Raw genomic sequence first — 21,559 nt, 5'->3', positions numbered from 1 at the left:
ACGGAACCTTCGCAAACAAATTAACTTTTTTGTCACATTGGTTTTTACTCCTGTCATATAAGTTAGAAACATATGGGCGTTAAAAGTTATTGATATTGCTTTGCATTTATTGCACTTTTTATGAATTTTAAGGAAAGTAAATTTTTTAATCGGACAAATCGGGAAAAATTCAATTGTATCAATCTACTGATTTTTGTCACCATTCTGAAAAGCTCTGCCACTCTATATCGAAATCTTAGCAAGTAACATAATGCCCTAGCTGTCAGAAATTTAATTATTTTCTTTTTTTAGATTACATTTTAATAAGTGACGTGCAAACTCTACAGTTAATCATTTTGTTATGGCTTAATAAATCTTATGGCCTTGGAAAAATATTCTTTAATTTATATATACAGAATTTACCATCATGTATTAAGTAGAACCGATTCCCTGTTGCTCTTGGAATTAATATCTCTAGTTTGTAAACAACTATGGTAATTATTTCACCCCATTAATTACATGGTCGTCAAAGGGAACGATATATTAACACAGGTTACCGTGACATACTTTAATACATCAGATGTTTTGCGCTTCAACATAGTAACATTACGTTACTTTAAATCGTGATAAACTTATGAAAGAAGCCTTTTTAGCTCACCTGTCACAAAGTGACAGGGTGAGCTTTTGTGATCGCTTTTCGTCCGGCGTCCGTCCGTCCGTCCGTAAACTTTTACTTTAAATGACATCTCCTCATAAACCACTAGGCCAATTTCATCCAAACTTCACAGGAATGTTCCTTTGGTGGTCACCTTTAAAAATTGTTCAAAGAATTTAATTCCATGCAGAACTCTGGTTGCCATGGCAACCGAAAGAAAAAACTTAAAATATCTTTTTTTTAAAAACCCAAAGAGCTAGAGCTTAGATATTTGGCATGAAACATCATCTAGTCAGTGTCTACCAAGTTTGTTCAAATAAAAGCCCTGGGGTCAAAATTGGCCCCGCCCCAGGGGGTCATTGATTTTCCCTATATGCATATAGTAAAACCTTAAAAAATCTTCTTTTAAAGAACCCAAAGAGCTAGAGTTAAGATATTTAGCATGAAACCTCTTCTAGTGGGTGTCTAACAAGTTTGTTCAAATTAAAGCCCTGGGGTCAAAATTGGCCCCGCCCCAGGGGGTCATTGTTTTTCCTTTTATGTATATAGTTAAAACATAAAAAATCTTCTTTTAAAAAATCTTAAAAGCTAGAGCTAAGATATTTAGCATGAAACATCTTCTAATGGGTGTCTACCATTTTTGTCAAATTAAGGGCCCTGGGGACAAAATTGGCCCGCACAGAGGATGTGGGTCATTGTTTTTCACTATATGTGTTTAGTAAAAACTTAAAGATTTTCTTAGAGCTAGAGCTTAGATATTTATCATGAAACATGCAAATGGGGATCTACCAAGTTTGTTCAAATAAAAGCCCCTGGGTTAAAATTAGCTCCGCCCGGGGGCCTATATACAGGTGAGCGATTTCAGGACCATCATGGCCCTCTTGTTTAAGAAAGTGTGTGTTTTCGTCTCAAAGAAATAGTGTAATTGTCAATAATTTAAGAATATATTCATCATAATTAGGCAGAAAAAAGGAAGAACGTTGAAGCGCAAATAATTTATCATTTTAATTTCAACAACAGTATTATTCAATGTTAATAAAAAATCATAAAGAAACTATTGAAACGGCCCAAAGGGGAAGGCAGAGCTGATGGACGCGTTATTTTTCTATTTTTATTTTTCACTTCTTGTTGATGTTTTTTTATTACCTGAATACCGACTGGTTGAGTATTTGTTTACCACTTTTCGGGGTCAATCTGAAAACACGATAATGGTAAAAAACGAATTTAAGCCTTCTCATTTGAGTAAAAATTGGACAAAGACCATATCAACTTCAAGTCTGAAAAGATTACTCAAATAATCTTTAACTTAATTGTAGTACATGTATATAGTTTTTCGGTCCCATTTGAGTGTCACCGAAATGACAACATTGTTCAATTTACTTAACAAATAGAATTATATGAAAGAAAAGAAGTTTTAAATGAAACTAATGATTCATTTTTGTTAGATATCAATGACAAAACTATAATTGTAATAATTTGATATAAAGATAAAAAAATGTACAAAATTGACTGCGTCTCAAACAGTTAAACACTTAAAATGTCCATGCCTATACCAGTTTCTTGCAGGAGGCAACAGATTCTACCCATGCGACAAGTGCAGACAAGCCGGCTCGCTTTTCAGTCAGGACAGACATTATTTATATTTTGAAATTAACTTGACCATACGCCGCTTTTCATGGAATGGCACGAAAGTGTCACATTGAAGGGTCCTTGATAACCGCCGTATGTACACATCTCCGTATGTACACATCTCCGTATGTTTATAAATTCAAAATTCCACCATTACCATGATTAAGTGTTAGATTCTACTAAAGCCGGTGCTAGGTGGCGTAAACGGTAACTTGCACTTTCTATTACCGTTCATGAACAGGCTCAATCAAACCAAAACTGCAACCTTTTAAACTTTGATGTCTTGAACTTTCTTTTTTGATTATTACCCGTTCGATACGAAACTACTGCAATAATGTATAATTTGTGAGAACACTAGTTTGTATTGCCAAGCTGTTGTAGCTAACACCTTGTTTACAATTAGTAAATAAATGGTTTGAAAAATGCTCAACAAAATCTATAATTGTTTAGGCAATTTTGATTTGAAATTTTATGAACTTTGTGTTATAAAATTAAGTTAAAGATTAACAGTAAATTGACAATTTGCACTCCATCGTTATAACAAAATAACTTTTGTTCATTTTCATAATCCTTAAATCACATGGACCCTGCTAATCAAAACTATCTTCCTGTTTGACAAGATTCTTTATAGCCATCTGTCCTCAAGCTACAAGCAATCAAATGTAGGCCAAATATCTAAGAAAATGTGATCCCTTGGAAGCATTTAACACATGAAAATTTCATGAACATTGCAGTCTTGGTTTGATTTAGTGTGTACATGAGGGAAAATAAAAATGCATCATCCCTCACGCAAAACCTGCAAGTCAAACAATACGGCTGCTATATAACCTCTTCATTTTTGGCCATTGCTTTCAATTATATTCTCATTTTAATTTTAAATTTATTTGTAGAATAAGTTGTTCATAACCGGAAAATGTACTTTCAATATTAACTCCATTTCAAATTAACGTGACATATGAATAGCTGAAATTGCCTAAGGTCATTTAATTACAAATGAAAGATTTTACCAATTACCTTCTTCATTCTGAACTTCAGGAATAGTTGGATAGCCTGATTTTTTTCTCATTTTCGCGACCATCCATTTTTGAAATATTTTTCTTCTTGCTTTGGTCATTATACTGTTACTCGTTCCATTTCTACATGTCACAGTACAACACTTTTCTTCAAAATCTGCGGTATATCCATCCACATACCGCTCTGTTTGATTTGTACAGGCTTTTGATTTTAATATACACGTTGGACAATGTTGAGAACATATGTTGTTAGAAAAATCTTTATGTTTTATAAAAGTTTTAAATAAGATACGCTTTCTGTCACTGCTTACACAACTTTTATATCGCCGACTGACACTTAAAAATGAGCTATATCCATTTCTAAAATCATTTTCATTTCTACCGACAGGTGTCCCTGTACGAGCATCATATACATTATCACCCTCTGCTGACATTTTTCTGATAAAGCAAAAAGTAAGCCAAACTTCAATTCATGACTGAGTTTTCAACTTAAATATAAAATATTTTTTCTATACTCGGTCAGTACCTGCACACTTCAACACTGTTATCAATTTTCTGTGGATAAAACAAAATAGTGATCAAAAATTTGTAATTTTCTATTTTTCCTTCACATGTTTTCTTTTTATTTTTAAGACAGAACTTACTTTTTAATTTACAAATGACACATTCATTAAATGGATTCATTAAATATCATAATTTTTAGCAACATCTAACTGCTTAAAATGCTGCTTTAACAAAAAAAATAAGACATTCCTGCGAGTATAGATTTCCATAAAAACACTTTAATTCAAGCGAGATTTTCATTTTGACAGTTCAACAACATTTTAAGATATCTTTCAACTTCTGATATCCAACACAATTATCTGAAGTACTTATTCGACAAGTGTATTGTTAAAAGCACAATATCTTTAAATCTATCTTTTATTCACAAATCTGTTTAACTCGAAACTCCGGCTTTTATAAAAGTGTCATTTTAAGATGTTAAAGTAATTTCACTATCTTATGAAATCAGTCCTGATTTGAATGGAAACGTTTTATCTATCATTGGTATGCATCAACAGTGACGTAGATGTATTATTGGCTGTATATAGATAGCAAGAAGTGGCTGCAGCAATCATTTGCAAGCCTATAATTTTTCACATGTCGTGTAGCTATTAAATAACAATCCATGTCTTCCAAATAGCTTATTTTTCCGGTATTAAATTTATATAATTATCGATGCCATTGTTTAAATTACAATCAAATGTGTGCCAATTGTTATAGTATATCAACGGAAAGAAAGAAAGAAATATACTGTGCTTTGTTTTCTTTAGTATATATTTTGATAGGGAGTGAATGCTAGGCATTGAGTAAACTGCTTCAATAAATCACTCACTTTCACATTATTTCAGTAATGAGGTCAGGCTTTTGTCATCTGAATGCTAGCACTGGTCATTTTTCATGACAGTTTTACATAAAAATTTACGTTCATTATCGTAATCAGTTCTGGATAGTTTTGTCTTTCATTTGTTTCATTTGTACGCTTTCAGATTTAGATTTTGTCTGTTTCTTTCTCCGCTATGTTATATGCAAATATCATATCAATGAAATTATGTACACGATTTATCTTGTATATATGTAGTTAATACTATTGAAAACTTTATGTAAATAAAAATCAAAAATGAAAATCTGAAATATTGTAATTTAATATTCCAACTGTTGAAGCTACCTGCCTCCAGCTTAAGCGCGGACACAGTTATATAATATCTGATTTCATATATGAAGAATTATAAAACATGTTAAACACAGGACTGAATTTTCTTTTTTATAGTCCTTTTTGTGGGTTTGTTGATGCCTTTATTCAGCTTGAATTACATTATTTGCAAACCTTTTGAAATATTTACCATATAAAACTATTTATATGTTTTCATAAAAGGTAGAAGGGATCTGCGGGTCAGTTGTTTTAGAATTCGAGTTATGTATAGAAAAGGCAATTGAATGTGCTTAAACATTAAGACATAATATGTCGCCTTGGTCGTTTTGTGTCTGTTTCTCAACATTATATTCATGAACTTAATCCAATCAAAATTCAAAGCAGTATAATGACCAATTCAACACATTTACAATAGCAAGTCCGCTGATGCTGATACAGGCTGTTAAAATATTCAAAACGTAAAGGAATCAGAAATTTTAATGCCAAAGTGTAATATGTATCAATACTGATATGAAGAACTAGCTTCGACAGGCAGATTTGAACACTATGAAATTTAAAATAAACGTCTCTCAATTGATTCCAACTTTGGCATTTCTACAAATGTACGCTATTGATTAATTTTAACAAGTGACTGTTTTTAATTCTTAAACTGGCTTTCGCCTTGCGTTTTATTTCTTATACAACCATTACATACTCAACATGTTTCCATTACGTTTATATGAAATCAGAAAAGATATCTTGTGGCTCCATTGGGGTTTATGTATATTGTTACTTATTCAGAGTAGACATCACAAAGACACGTGTTCTGAACACGTCTTTATTATGTACGCAAATCGCCACAGTCAGCTATGTCTAAAAAAACATGTGAAACTTCTTGTTTATCCCATATACAACTAAAGCACACATAATAGTTCTGATCTTAGCTTTTATATAGACTTAATTTGGTCCTTCTATACAAAATGTTTATCTTAAAACGTGAACGTGCTTAGAAAGGTAAGGAAACAGAAAGTACTCAAAAGTACATTTTTAAGTTTAAAGTGTATGAAGCAGTATATCAGCTGTATATCAGCAAATATTATTGCTTAATTTTCAAATAGGAATACTTCCAAAATGCTTGTATGAAATAAATATGTTAGTAAATTGCCTTAAAAGCGAGTGGCACATGTACGTAATCATTGCTAAACGGTTAAAACCCTACTAAAACAGCAGAATGGTCTTTTATTCCAAACATTTTATTCTGTTAACGACAATATTCATATGTATTAAATTAGAGAGACATTCTTTGTAACAAATCTTCCGAAAATCAATCATAAGATAATGGAACCAATATAAATTTACTGTAAAGTAATTCAATAAAAATATTTCATAAGATATAGCTTTATATCCTTTAAGCAAGTCTTTTCATCGGAGGCCAAATCTCCTATCATAAATTGCATGTTTTCAGCTATTTATTTAATGTTGGAAATATGTAAATATGTTTTATCGATACAATTCTTTTCAGTGTACAACTGCCTTGTGGAATTATTTTTGCTTCATTAAATGAACGACACGGCTCAGCAAAATTAAGAAGTGATCTCGTTTATGATGAAATGTATGTCATAGATTGCATGTTTCTAGCTATGTATTTAACGTTAGAAATATGTAAATATATTTCATCGGAATAATTCTTTTTAGTGTGCAACTGCCTTGTGGAACTATTTTTGCTTCTTTAAATGAACGACACGGCTCAGCAAAATTAAGATGAAATCTCGTTTATGATACAATAATAGCAAATGACAATGAATAGAAAATAACCAGATATTCAGAAAAAAACACTCGTAAATCATTTATGATATCTATTTTTATAGTGGTAAATCTGCGTCACCTGTATAGAGAACTGGAAACACATGATATTTTTGAAATTTTTGCTTTTTGACGACAGTGGATTAGTTTCTCTACTTGTAATAGAGTTGGTAAGCGAACAGCATGGATCCTGATCAGACTGCGCGGATGCGCAGCCTGGTCTGGATCCATGCTGGTCGCAAACGCACTATGTTGGTTTTGTCGTGACGCGGCTCATTTATAAATAATCAAAGATGTGACAGTGATTTCTAGTCCAATATGAAAATCGCTAATACAAATTGGAAAGTTCATGACTTCAAACGAAAGGAGTCCGATCAGAAAGGCTTAATGTCAACAGCTTGATCTTCCTAATTGAGAAAGTGGCAGAAAATATGTGTATGTCTATATCTTATCACAGTCTATGGAAATTCTTTTCAGATATATCTCTTGCTACAAAAGTCTTTGTTCTATGGTGTGAGGAGGGCAGTATTTTATAAGTGGTATAATTTTCCCTCGCCGTCTTTAAAGACAGTGATATGTCCACGATTGGATCTAGTAATTTCATTACTTAAGCTTTTAGGAAATGAATCACGGACAATATTGTCTGTTTTATAAGACATTGGATATACATTAGTATATAAATTTATATAATTAGTATTCCTATATTTATGGATAGAATTGTTTTCTTCATGCGCATGTGACACTTGTCTTGATACCCATTTTACAACACCTTTAAATGAAAATATATGACTTAAAAATTATATATATGGTCACATTGTTTAAAAAAAGCAAATGATTTTATCATTATAACAAGAAAAGACAAAACAAAACACCTGCATAAACAAGGAAGTAATCCTACATATCTACATGTTTTGCAAACATTCTTGGCTTACAACTGAATATTCGTTTTACCCGAAAGCGGTACTTTTAATTAAAACTTTTAATGTTTAAACCATACATATACACATACAATGTGGATGAAAACTACTAAGTGTGATAATTGTCAAGAAAGAAGAAAACGTGGTGCCATTTTCTTGTCAAAGTTTGGACTCTATTCAATGTAAAGTTTTGAGGGTAGAGGACAATTACCTTTAATGCATACCAAAAAAGAGACAAATTTTATACACTAAGGTGTTCGAGGCTCATAACGTGTTCCTAAACACAAGGGAAAACAGAATTAACTTCATTCCAAATTGTTAAAACTATTGATCACACGGTACGACTTTCCCAAAGACATCTTGAGAACCATGTTAATGTGTGTGTAAAACAAACAGATTGTCAATAAAATCCAATCGAGTTTCCTTTCCTTGTAATTATTTCTAAGTTTCTAAGTAAGTAAGTTTCTCAGCTTTTGAAACCGTTTTCTTGGAACAAAAGATACGATTCTAATACGAACAGTTATATTCATGGCGTTTATGATTGAACGTTGGACAACATAAAACGAACTCAATGTTTCGTCAGATAAATGCATTATTATTATTATTTACTACTATTAAGACCTAAAAATAGAAAATTTAATTTCAACTAACGGCGGGCGCACATGGTTTTATTGCTGTAAACATTTATACAAAACCGTACAGATTCAGTTAAAACCAGTTTAGATAACCAGATAACGTTTGTTGGAAATCGCATCAAAACAATAACAAGCAAAGATTCGAATCTAAAACTCGTGACATTTAAATTTAAATTATCAAACTTGTATTTTATATAACACAAAAGGTGTTTCCATTACTGTTGTCTTCACATCATATTTCTTTACATGTATTGTCACACAATGGTTTCACAAATTAATTACAATATTTGTTTTTGTATTCTTATTCTCAAAGGGTCTTTAAAAATGATGTCCAAATATGAGGATAGTTTTTATCTCATCAGGAAAGAAACAAACATATAATTTAGCGCTCGAAATATCCAATTTTATGTTTCATTAAATGCTCTGACCAGGTTACAATCAAACAAATAGATAATTAATTGTCTAGCTTAGATTGGGTAAATATTACCCCCAAACTATCTGCATATATATTGTCTCGCACAAAATTATATCGCTTATAAATCTGATTCCATTATAAAAGCAAATATATTGTGTATTGACTTGTTTTTTGTCTGTCTTTTAATATTATGAAGACATCATGATCGAATAGTAATGAAAAGGCGGCTGGAATAAAATCTTGCTGATATATGTTGAATATATAACATTAAAAAATTCGGTAAAACACTGATCGATAAAAAATAACAAAAAAATCAACTAGGAAAGGCGACGTTTACAGAACGCAGGTCCGACACAACCCAGTCACACCAGCTGGGCACCCAGAAAGAACCGAACCAAGCCGTAAGAATGTACAAGGGTGATGAAAGGAAGGGAGGGACATGCCTTTAAAGCAAATATCAATTAGATTCAATTTAACATGTCTTTATTAGTTTATAATGCTTCCGAAATGTTTGTATAAAATAAATGTTAATTAACTGCATTTATAGCGAATGGTTCATGCGCGAACCCTGCTTACAATAGTAAAATTATATTTTGTTCCGGAACATTTTATTCTATTTACGCACAATAATTATGTGTGTTGAATATCAGAGACATTCTAAGTTACAACTCTTTCGAGAAGTATGACCATAAGATTCTGGAACTATTCTGGAACTAGTATCACTTTACTATTGGTAAAATTTATAAAAAATAGTTCATAATTACAGGGAATTGCAAATTCGTTATGATAAGGCGAACTTGTAAGAAACTAAAAAACTCATCTTCTGTTATGTTATTTCAAGTCGCCATTTATACAATATTATTTTCATTTTCCCTCAGTTATTTCTCGAAATTTCTACAAGAAGCATAACTGAACGTTGCTGTAAATTTTATTTAAAATTGTCTTCGTCTTAGATTGTCTTAAATTCCAAATTATGTAAAATTACATCTTATATTCATGACTTTCCGAAAACAGTTTCGTAATTAAATACAATTATTGAAAGCTCTCCATATGTCCAGATCTATCTGAAACCAAAAATTTGTAAAAAAGGGGAAGATCCTTAAGAAGTACTGCAAACATAAAAATAGCATGAAAATTGTAGATTCGGTTTGGTTGAGTCTGTTCCTGAATGCAACATCCCTAGCACCGGGATATACGTTATACAGTATTCAACAAATCAATGTGATCTAAGTTATGCAAAAATAATTTGCTATGTGTTGGCGTTTAATGAGATTTTGCAATATAATAGGTATAGTTATAGTCTTAAGTTGCTTGTAAGTATATACATTAAATACAATAAAATTCATCGCATTTAGAAATGTTCTTAGTTGTCATCTCATCTTCTATTGAAATAACGTTATTACAAATATGTAACGGCAAAATCATGATTTCATTTCAATCCTTGAACATTGCAATTATTTCATACAAATAAAATTATTTTGTAAATAATATTCAGTTCTATAACGTCATCAACGTATATAACGAGTTCATAATAATGCTAATTGTTATTGACGACAAGTTCATAAGAAAACGCAGCAACTTTAGACATACAGAGTAAATCTTTTATGTTATTTATGCATGCCTCGGTTCTTAACGGTATGTATAAACGGCAGTGTAGTTTATAAAGTGTTTAAGACAATCAGAATTCGAGATTATTTTTTTGCATTATTATAACAAATTGAATATGTATATGCAACTAATATGTATATTGAAAACTCTTTTTTAAATGGGAGGTAAAATTGTTAATTTCGTAACAAATTCATGTTAATGAAACGTAATGCATACAAATACCAAAGGTGGTGTTTAAATTCCACTTATTACATGTAACACAATTTTATTTATGAAGAAGTTCGTCTGTGTTATTCATGTGAGTTTCACATCCGATTTTATAATCAAATAATACTTTACGCAATTTATTCTTTGGATCGGTTTGTAAAAGCATATCGGAAGAAAAATATCGTACTAGTATAAGACGAATTAATAAATGTTCATGTATAAGATTAAGTTAGAAACGTCTCTGGCACAGTGCAATACTGATTTAACTTATTCACCTCAAATATTATTAGATAAAATAACGTCATACTTTCTCATGAGGATTGATTATCGTTATTTATATACTCTTAATACTTAATTATGAGGTGATACTAATGCTTTCTTGTTGTAATGGATACAAGGCCGTGTCTTCCAGACAGACGTTTAATGATGTATCATAGCTTGCAAAAGATCGTCTGACATTTTCGTCTTTTTAAACTTTTCAAGAAGTAAAAGAGTACATTATGGGCAATGGAATTTTTCTAAAATGGAAACCAGATAGCAAATTGAATTGAAAACAAAAAGATTTGTAATATAGAAATGATAGATAAATAGTTGAACGGAAGCCATACAAATGTAAGATACTTTTTATCAGGTAATGGAATATGACGTTACATTCGAGTGTCTTTTTAGAGTAAATCGATGGTAACCAATGCTGTCCATGAACAAGCTCAACCAAACTGAACCCGCAATTTTCTTTCTTATCGCCGTTTTCAGCGCTATTCAATAGGTGGTGTTAAAATTTGAATACCGCGTGAGTCGGTGCTACGGGGCACGGGAGATATTGTACTTTTACATAATCTCTCATGGACAGACTCAATTACACAGAGTCTGCAATTCTTAAATAAAATTGCTGCTTTCATTACTTCCAAGGATCACCTTTTCCCTGGTTTCTTTCCCTTCTCACTATTGCACTGGTTACAGTTCGAATATACAATGATAAAAGGTGTGATACAATGCCTTATTGTAATTCAATTTACTGAAATTAAGCTGCTCTAGTTCTTGGCATAAAATCCTTTGCACATTTTTGTCTCACAGACAATCATTAGGAAACTTGATTAAAATGTAAATTTAAAAAGAATGAAGAAATATAATGAAATTTATAGCTTATTCCTACTTTTACAGTCACATCCGAACCGTCTTTATTAGTTTATATTTATAAAATAATTATCTCTCTGCTATTAACCCAGTTGAGTTTAAACTGAAAGAACGAATATGGAGACATGGCCGAATTTTTATGTTTTAAAGTAATCATTTATTGATCAATGAATGAAAGTAAATTTTGATACTAAAATAGCCAACCAAAATGTATTACCTTCCACTTCATGAATTGTAAGATATTGTGGGTTTCCTTTTAGTTTTCCTGCCATCCATTTCTGCAAGACTTTACGCCGAGCTTTTGTCATTAAATTATTATTACTTCCACTAGATTTATTACATCCAGTAAAACTTTCTTTAATTTTCGAAACGTTCTCATTAATAAACGGCATTGTTTTATCGGCGTCGTCTGTTCCAATTTTATGATTTTGATTATTTTTATTATAAAACGAGATATTAGTTTGTTTTATAAAATTATCAAATTTTAAATCAACATTCTGGTTGTGTACTGAACTCGATGTACGTCTTCGTTCCACACTTAATGGTGAACTATAGTCTAATATACTATCACTTTCATTTCTTTTAACACGAGCACTTGCTGTTTCATTATTCACATTTTCATTGATATCTTTAGACATTTTGAATGACATTCTCCCTGAATCATATTATTGTGTATTATACAAAAAAATAAATATTTTCATTTTGTTTTCTTATGTCATTTTCTTAGCATGAAATTAAACCAACCGCTATATTTGCTTACTTAATTATTTAAGAAAAAACACACACTTTTCATATCTAATAATCCGTATCCAATGGATTTAATATGAAACACATTAATAAAGTAATCAACAAATCCCGTGCGCCGTCAATATTGAAAGCGTGTGGCATTTTTGTATATTTTTTGTCTCTCACATTTAATTTTACCGTTATATTGGAAGAGCGACGCTCTGTGTATCCGAAAAATCAAAACCTTGCTTAGATGTAAATGAAGGTCCTGTACACTTTCCAATATTTCATAAAATATTACGGCTTGAATTGATATTGAACAGAATAAAAGTGTTGACTTTAAGCAAACAGTGGCAATAACATTTTGAGTTTTCAGTTTTATTACGTTTACATTTAGTTTTTTTATTTCCAGTTACAATCAAAATTTACCAGTGGAAACAGAACCGATGGAAATATCTCAATATTTGCATATGCATAAGACACAGTTTGCAATGATAATACAATAATTATTTTTCAACAAGCATGCGTAGCAAAAGTTCCTTAAGAAAAAACCCACTAGCTCCATAAAAAGCTTTTTCAAATAGCATCTCGGAACTGTAACATATGTAATTATTTCTCCATAAGAGGTCTTTATCATATATATCACCATGAAGAAACCAGAGGAAACCGTACTCGTGATGGAAATGGTTTTTAAGACGGGAAAATACTTTTTTACATCTGTTTCTCTAGCTAACCATATATTGAATTATATTGATTTCTTCCGCTACTAATACGTCTTTTATTATTGTCGGATACAGAACATGTATCTATATCTATATCTGGTTGTATTTTCACGGGTCTATAACTATGATATATCTACATATAAAAGAACCATTTTTCGTCATATATTGTGTGACTTTAAAGCGAACGCAAAGTGTCAAAGATCTACACACTGTTGTGGATTACGAGACAATCAGAAGATACTTGTCTATACATGCTGAAGATCTTACATACATACTTAATCTGCTGAAGAAGACATTTTTTCAAAAACATAACAAACTTTTGCAAAAGGGTGTGTTCAGAAATATGCACATCTGATTAAATCGAGGTATACATGAAATAGGTAAAATACTTTAAAAAGCGAAATAAATATAAAATTGAAATTTTGTAACATTTTTTTTACATTTAACAAAAGAACGCAAAATGCACGGATAACAGAATATTTTAACCATCTTTTATCTAAACGATTGTGTAGTATGAAACAGGAAATAGTATTTTATTATTCCCGGCAACAAACAAGAGCACTGAGACACTTATCCAAATAAAGTTGATTAATTGACAAATATAATCCTTTGTTTACATGGTTTAGTGTGTTATATTTCCGCATAGCTTAAATACAATTGAACTCTATGTATTGATAAACAAAATAAATGACATCAAGGAATCAATAATCATAACAAAATAAAGGAACTGGACAAGGACTATATCTATATAAGAAGAAAAAAGAGAAATGTCCTGGTTATTTAAATGAGTGAGACAATCGTTACAGTTATACAAAACTAAGGTTATAAATTGAAATTCAATTGTAGAAGGCAATGAAAGTTAAGAAGAAACGAATTGTTCTTACATATAATACGCTCCATCAAGACGTCTGCTATTCTGATATGTCCTAATTTGGAAATTGGATACATATATGCGTATATATAACGATGAATTCTAGAAAGACACTCGGCTATTTATCATTTTCTCTCAAATGCAGCCCTCTATCAGGAGTTGATGACAGAATTCCATGAGGACAACTTGTGATAATGATAAGTTTCTGATTCCGTACTGAATGGACCTAATTTGTCAGCAAAATAGGGCTTCTGATTTTAAAGTGCCTTCAATGCTGGAAACAAGCTGGAAGCAACACATTTCGGAAATAAATCTGAAAGGGCCTTTGATGTCATGAATTCGATTTACAGTTTGACGTTTTGCAAGTAAACAAATTGATGGCACACGTTCAAATGGCATATAGCACGTAGAAGAAATGCGACGTTTGCTTAAATTTAATTTTCATTTCATTTCATTCATTGGCAAATCGGCATAATAATGCCTTTGACCATTTACACATACTAATACACATGGTCAAGACATACAGTATACATAAAAGATACACAAATAAATACACATTTAATCTTTACATAATAAATAATCACTATAATCACTAAATATCAAACATTAACACATTTTTAACTCACAAAGATAATAAGTCTACGAAGCAGCATTATTTTCAAGGGTTAAATTTCTCAACTTATAAGCTTCCGTTAAAAACTTTGCATTTTTTACAATACTGGTGACATAATATTAATGAACTTTTGGACTGAAGGCCAAGCATTATTTGCAAAATGTCAAAATGTTTATTACAGCATTAAAAAAAATGGTACTCAGATTCAACTGATTTTGATAAACAAAGTTTACATATACGATTTTTTCTTTCAATGCCAGTATATGCAAGTATATCTACCTACTTCAATTTCGAGATTATGTGGTGATATTCTAAATATAGTATATAGCTCTCTATGCTTACTATTAGTTAAAATGTCTAAATATTTTTCATAGCAAAAATCAACTTTAAATTGTTTAAAGTATTCAAATTTAGCTACATTATGAATCTCAATTTTCCAGTTTTGGATAAACTGATCTCGTATTCTTTTTTTCAAAATACAAAAATAGTTACAGGAAGAGTCCAAATTTAACCATATATCACTGAAACCCAGAATATCAAGTAACGTTTTAATTTTATTTAACCAAGAATTTGCGTTCTGGGAATTACATTGCTCTCTAAAAAGTGTATACATAGGCATGTGTTGATTACTCATTATTTTTATCAAGTATTTCAATGCCCTCTCTTTCATTAAAACTGATAAAGGGAAACGACCCAATTCACCTAAAACTGCTAAATTTGAAGATTGTGTTCGAACCCCAAGAATATGTTTACAAAATTTTATGTGAAGTTTATCTATTTCCTTAAATTCATAAATGCCCCAAATCTCCGAGGCGTACAATAAAATAGGTAGAACCATAGAGTCAAATGAAAATTAAATGATAAGCCGCAAGATAACTATATTCGAATACTTTTGTTTTAAAATCTCATTTTAACGGGCATTGTTTACGAAGGGTAACCTGTTCATTAAAAGCGGTTTTATCAGCAACAAAGTTTTTGAAATGTTGTTTTGCTTTATTTCAGACCCAATATTTGACAAAGATATGGAAATCAAATTTGGGTACAAAAAGTATTAAACGAAGTTTTCTATGAATGCCGCGCTGTTCATGAGAAAATTGGACAGAACAAAGCCTATCAATAAATCCAATTATGAGTTCTGTCCAAGCTGTTATAGAAAAGGCCACTTATCGTTAACCTTGCCTCCAAAGTCCAATTCATTCTGTTATTGGAAAACAAAATTTCATGGCCTTGGTAGATGATCCAACAATATAAGATATTATCAAACACAAAAAATACACTATGAATTATGTGATCAAATTGTTGATAAAAATCGTCATACTTTTGTAACAGGTATATGAAAAGTAGCCCATGTCATCCCATGCTTTACAAAGGACTGATAATGCGTTTTAGTGAGTCACAAAATGAACAGAAGGGTGTACAAGGCAGGAATTATATATGCAACTGTTTGACAAAGAATAAAACATTCCAAGGTGCATCATACACTAACTAATGAGCATTCGCATGGACATAATGATGAAGAAATTCATCTGTGTGTTGAATGGTTTGTTTTTACTATTTTATTTTTTAAGGGGGGAGAGAGGAATGTTTTTATCCATATCAAATATATACAGACATGTTTTTCTTCCGCTTAAGCGAGATTTACAACACGGACGTCATGCTTATTCAATATAAAGGAAAGAATTTTTTTTTAATTTCGACTTGATTACATTTTTAATCAAATTTGCTCCACTTAACTTCCACTATTCTAGGCATATTCTTAGCAATTCCAGCAAATTACACCACATTTAATTACGCAGCCATGACTGTTTGAAACGCGATCTTCTTACTGGAAAATTCCTGGGGATTATATTTTTGTGTTTTATGTCATTGAACCAATATACAGCTCAGCTTTAAAAGCGGTTAAATTTCTTCCTTGTAAAGTTCTATAAAAGGAATTCGTACTTTGACCTTACTTATTGTCGTAAGTTTGTAACCATCGTGATAGCTTTGTTTTGGAATATTGAGGGAAATAAAAATGAGAAAAGAATGTGAAACCAGTGCAAACATGTATATGTATTTTCTATAGCACCTCGATGTTTTGTTTATGAAATAAGACCAATTAAGAGAGACATTTTTCTTACACATGACGATGGTTTTATTTGTCATAGAATGTAATTACCATAATTATGTGTAAAACGTTATTACCCTAAGGCAAAGAAGTCTTTTAAAAACATTATTGATAATATTGTATATTTGTACAGTCGACAAAGTTCCGACACAACCAAGCCGCACCAGGAAGATATCCAGTAGCTAGGGCATCAAAGCTAAAACGGGAGAAGGCAACAGGGCTGTGAAATGTGAAAGTGATGTATCAATATTTGTTACAATTAACCATCATAATAAAAAAAATAAAGGAAATACCAAAATCATAATCAACAGGCCTGATACGGTGATTTGATTGACAAGGAGGTGATGCAGATTTGGGAAGGGCTATATAAACCTAGCTTGTTGGTTATATAATCTGTCCAAGTATGTTTAACAAATGTTGTAGTCTAAATGATTTTAACCACTCAATTTAATCATATGCTTAACATTTCGATTAGATTTCTTGGTTGCGTTTTGCTAAGTGTTAAAGTGGAAGTTACATTGAACGTTCCATATAAATGTTGCCTTGAATAATTCCATTTTCAACACCTATTGTGCATGTTTCTGTTTCAAATATAAACAATTTACATAATAGACAATCTTGCACCATCATGTCTAGATGTTCTGAAAGTAATTATTGTATTACTTCCTGAACAAAACAAAGCAGAAAATCATTTAACATTTCATATCTTTACTCTTATTCTTATAGTGGTGTGAATGTCTAATTATGACAGATGGATACTTCGATGGTATAACTGAAAGTGCATTGCGTCCAAAGAGCTATATTATAAAGGATCTGGAGAAAATGTTTCGGATCTGTTTTAAATTGAAGCTTACATTCTGATAACGATTGAAGAAAACGGCAGCTCTACAATTATGATTTTATATCGGTTTGTTTTGTTTTCTTTATTCGTTATATGGGAGCATTGAAATGATTCATTTGGCAATATGTTTTTGAAACAAACGTTTAGATGAAACTAATCTAAATATGATACGGAAGTTCCAAGCCTTCTGGGTGCCCTACTTTGGTGTGTCGGGGGTGCGTCCTGTGAACGTTGCCTTTGCCTTGTTGATCTTTGTTGTCTTTTTGACATATCGAATGACAGGAACATCAGGTATCGTGTGTTTAATTTGTCATTCATTAATTCAATGTGTTAATTTTTATCATTTAAAATTACTGAATTAATAGTGTTTTTTTTAAAGTTTCCTCTATACCAAATATTTATACTAAATTAACAAGCAAGTTAATTATATTTGATTCTTATGAGAGACAAAAACCAAGTTTGCAAGAATTTTATTTCACCACATTTAAAAGCTAATGCATTATTATACGAAATTCACAAGCATATGTGTTATACAATATTCAGAAGCAACTGTAATATACTTAATTCATAAGCGAGTGTATTTAATCAAGTTCACAAAAGAATGTATTACATCAAATTCACAAACAAAAAATATACCAAAATTAACAAGTGAGTGTAGTATTTCGAGTTAACAAAGAAAAATGTTATAAATTAATTTAAACAAACTTCACTATTGGATTCATGACATCAACATCACATGCGAATATATTGCGCAAAATTAACAAACAATTTGTATACCAAATCTAAATGAACACGTAAATGTTTCAAACGAACACTACCAAATTCATACACAAATGTATCAAAGGGTGCATATACGCTCTTGTAAAGTTGAATGAATATAATGTACACTATAAACCTGCTATAATTTTTGTGTGTTTTTAATAATGAATGCAATTATTTACTTATTCGTGTATTCGTTTGTCGTATCCTTTAATCTATATACGAATAACCGGTCATATCAATCTGTTTAAATATATATTCCTTTGATCACGTTAAAGATTTAACAACTTAATGTTAAAATCTTAAATTAAATATCAAATAAAACCGCAGATAATTTTTGCCCCGGGTGGTGGTAGTAAAAATTGTATTGAACTTTTTCAAAAACATTTACCATATCGAACGTAATGTAAATTAATAATTAATTATTATAAATGTAATATATCTGAACATATAAGGGCATTCACCGTGAGTTTTATTACTTTTCATTGATTGAATTCAAACATATGTATTTTTATTTTAGCTTGTCACGATTTCGCTTTTTACAGCTTTCAGTGAAATAATGCGGAAAAAAAATTGTTTAACCAAAAGATTTTACATGTGATTTGAAGATTACAATTTTACTTAAAGCTTTACACTTATTTACATTATTGTTTCTTATATGAGATACCTTAAGTATTCTTTTTCAAGTGTACACTATTATTCAACTGTTAACGGCTGTTCATTTCAAAAGCGATAACGTGTTTTTTTTGTGTTTTTTTTCCCAAATATGAATATTACGTCTTTAAAAAAGTCTTGACAAGTGCTATTGGACTTTCATCATTTTTCAATACTATAGGATATACGTAAATAACTATGGTGTATGAGGTGTTAAAATAACTGATTAAATCTTTTTCATATTGACGATCCGTATAATTTAATGTGTACGATATATGAGTTACGTATTCTACATCGGTATTAAAATCGAATAAAAATGGTTCTGTGTACGCATGTACCAGGATCGAAAATATTGCCATGTTAATCAGTTTTGCACGATAGTCACGGGTTTTACTTCTACGTCGTACATGATAATTAGAGAGCAAGCAAAGAATATTCACTGTGAGTTCATGCAATCGTCATATAAAACGTGTAAAGACCTTTGCCTCCCTATGTTTCAATTATTTTTAACTTTCAAAAGATACAAAAAATTAAATGAATAACCAGTTGCAACAAACACAATTCGTCGGTTAAAAATACCCCCAAAAGATAACAAAAAGAAGAATCGTATCAAATAAACAATTTGTGAATCTTAAAACTATACAAGGAAATTTTAATGTGTAATTAACGAATCTAAGGCATATGAGTAACAAGACCACTTCGAAATCTAACGAGCACAATTGATATTTTACGGCTTGAAGTGTGTCTTAATCAAAGCAACTAAATTATTCCAAAATCGTTCCGGGTATTTTACCTTCATTCTGCATGTTCTGTTGATCAAATGACGTTGGTTTTTCACCTAGACTTATCGATGAAATGTCATAAAATACTTCGTCCACATCATTCCTTGCGGCGGCTTTGTCATCTATTGCTTCCCGGTTAACTTCATTTGAATCTTTACTTAGTTCCGCAGATTCTTTATTGGTGTTCACAATATCGTCATTTATTACTTGTTTGCTTTCTTCCACTATTTCTTCATCATTGCTTTTATCGGTTTTATCAGATTTTGTATCATCAGTCATTCGTATCAATTCTTTCTTCGTACGCTCATTTAGTTCGCCATCACTCAGAGAATCTTGGTCGCTAGATTCTTGACCGTGTTTTGCATCTCCCGACTCTCCCTGGATATTCTGCCGGTACCGATTTTGGCAAAAGATCTTGCTTCTAACTCTTATTGCTTTAACATTATCAAGATGTGACCTGCTACGTCTTAACAGTCTTGCTTCAAAAATTTCAAGCTTCTCATCAGTCCGACTTCGCCTTCGACCAACGTTCAACACGCTACTATACATAGCCATTTCAGATATAATCACACAGATACGTCTTCTTTTTCTGATATGTTTCTAAATTTCTTGGACTCCAAACAAGAATATCTCAATGATAATATTCACAGGTCATTATATGACTCTAAACACTTGTTTAAACAGTTTGTATCAATTTCAAAATGGATAAGTGATGAATTTCAATTGAATTTATTTCTCAATAGTCTATTTTTTCCGATCTTTTTCGCTTTTACATATTATTATGTTTATATGGCAAAATGTTTTATTACCTAGCAAAATCTCCGACTATTGTAGATAAATGACAAACCAAGGTGCACGAAATGCTCATTTATAAGTTAGCTAGTCCTCAATATTGTTTCACACTATTTTACAAACTATATACATATGAATATACTTTGTTTTGTATAACAGTTATTTTGTTATAACACAAGATTAAGTTCCTCGTACTCTTACAAATTTATAACACTATTTCCATGTGTAAACAGTTTTTACCTAATTATTTACGCATTTTACTAATCTTTCAATCGTATCTAAATAATTATCAATCCAACCATTAAACGTTTACTAAAATTAAACGTTCATATGATAATGAAAATAACAAAAATAAATCTTCTTTATTACTGAACCATTCCTTTAAACTGACTTTAAACGTAATACAAAAGCTATAAACGACAGTCGCTCACATGAAATAAACTATGATGTTTACGACTGTAAACTATCTTTATATCATGTTGCGGAAGTTATTAACAGTGCAACTGAAACTACAGGTATCTATATGGATCTGCAACATGACAAAATACAGTAAATAAGCATAAATAAGGAAAGGAAATAACTTATTCACACGTGTATGGGTTTGCACGAAAGATGAATATCAAATAAATTATTGTCCATGTCATGTCAGATACCATTGTATTCTGACAATAAGAGATGTTTTCGCTTCCCTCTAAAATACAAACGTTCAATGTACTTTCAGTTCATAAATAAATCTTCAAATGTTCCTATATTTCAACACATAGGGACATTAAAGCAAAACTTTACTTATTTTGATAATTCTACAATTAAAAGAAAACTGTAAAGAGTCGTATAAAATTGTATTTTTTATAAAAAAAATAAAAGAAATATTTTTAAATGTGGACAAAAGAAGCTGGTAATATAAGAGGAATTCAGATGTATGAAGTTGGGCCGCTTTGCCGCCAGGCCGCCAACTTCACACATCTGATGAATTCCTTATAGCAATAAAAGTTACGATCGGATATGAAGAGAAAAAAAAATGAAAG

At 31.0% G+C, this 21,559-nt stretch overlaps 1 protein-coding gene across 5 annotated transcripts in view; it reads right to left on the bottom strand.

Annotated features, from left to right (window-relative positions):
- LOC132758973 (uncharacterized) overlaps positions 1 to 21,559 on the bottom strand; it is a 174,921-nt gene that overhangs the window by 132,913 nt on the left and 20,449 nt on the right. Inside the window, exon 1 of one of the 5 annotated variants that reach the window (XM_060750683.1) lies at positions 19,754 to 20,999. The exons of 3 other annotated variants lie outside the window; for them this stretch is intronic. In XM_060750683.1, the coding sequence (XP_060606666.1) occupies positions 19,754 to 20,297 (544 nt within the window). In that variant the 5' untranslated portion in view covers positions 20,298 to 20,999. Of the gene's footprint in view, positions 1 to 3,277; positions 3,726 to 19,753; positions 21,000 to 21,559 lie in introns of those variants that run through there. One more of the 5 variants, XM_060750686.1, reaches the window with a different exon arrangement.

Source organism: Ruditapes philippinarum, unplaced genomic scaffold (genome assembly GCF_026571515.1).
Source record: "Ruditapes philippinarum isolate M1 unplaced genomic scaffold, ASM2657151v2 ctg486_1_1_1_1, whole genome shotgun sequence".
Classification (NCBI taxonomy): domain Eukaryota; kingdom Metazoa; phylum Mollusca; class Bivalvia; order Venerida; family Veneridae; genus Ruditapes; species Ruditapes philippinarum.
This window is presented reverse-complemented; position numbering and strand designations above follow the sequence as displayed.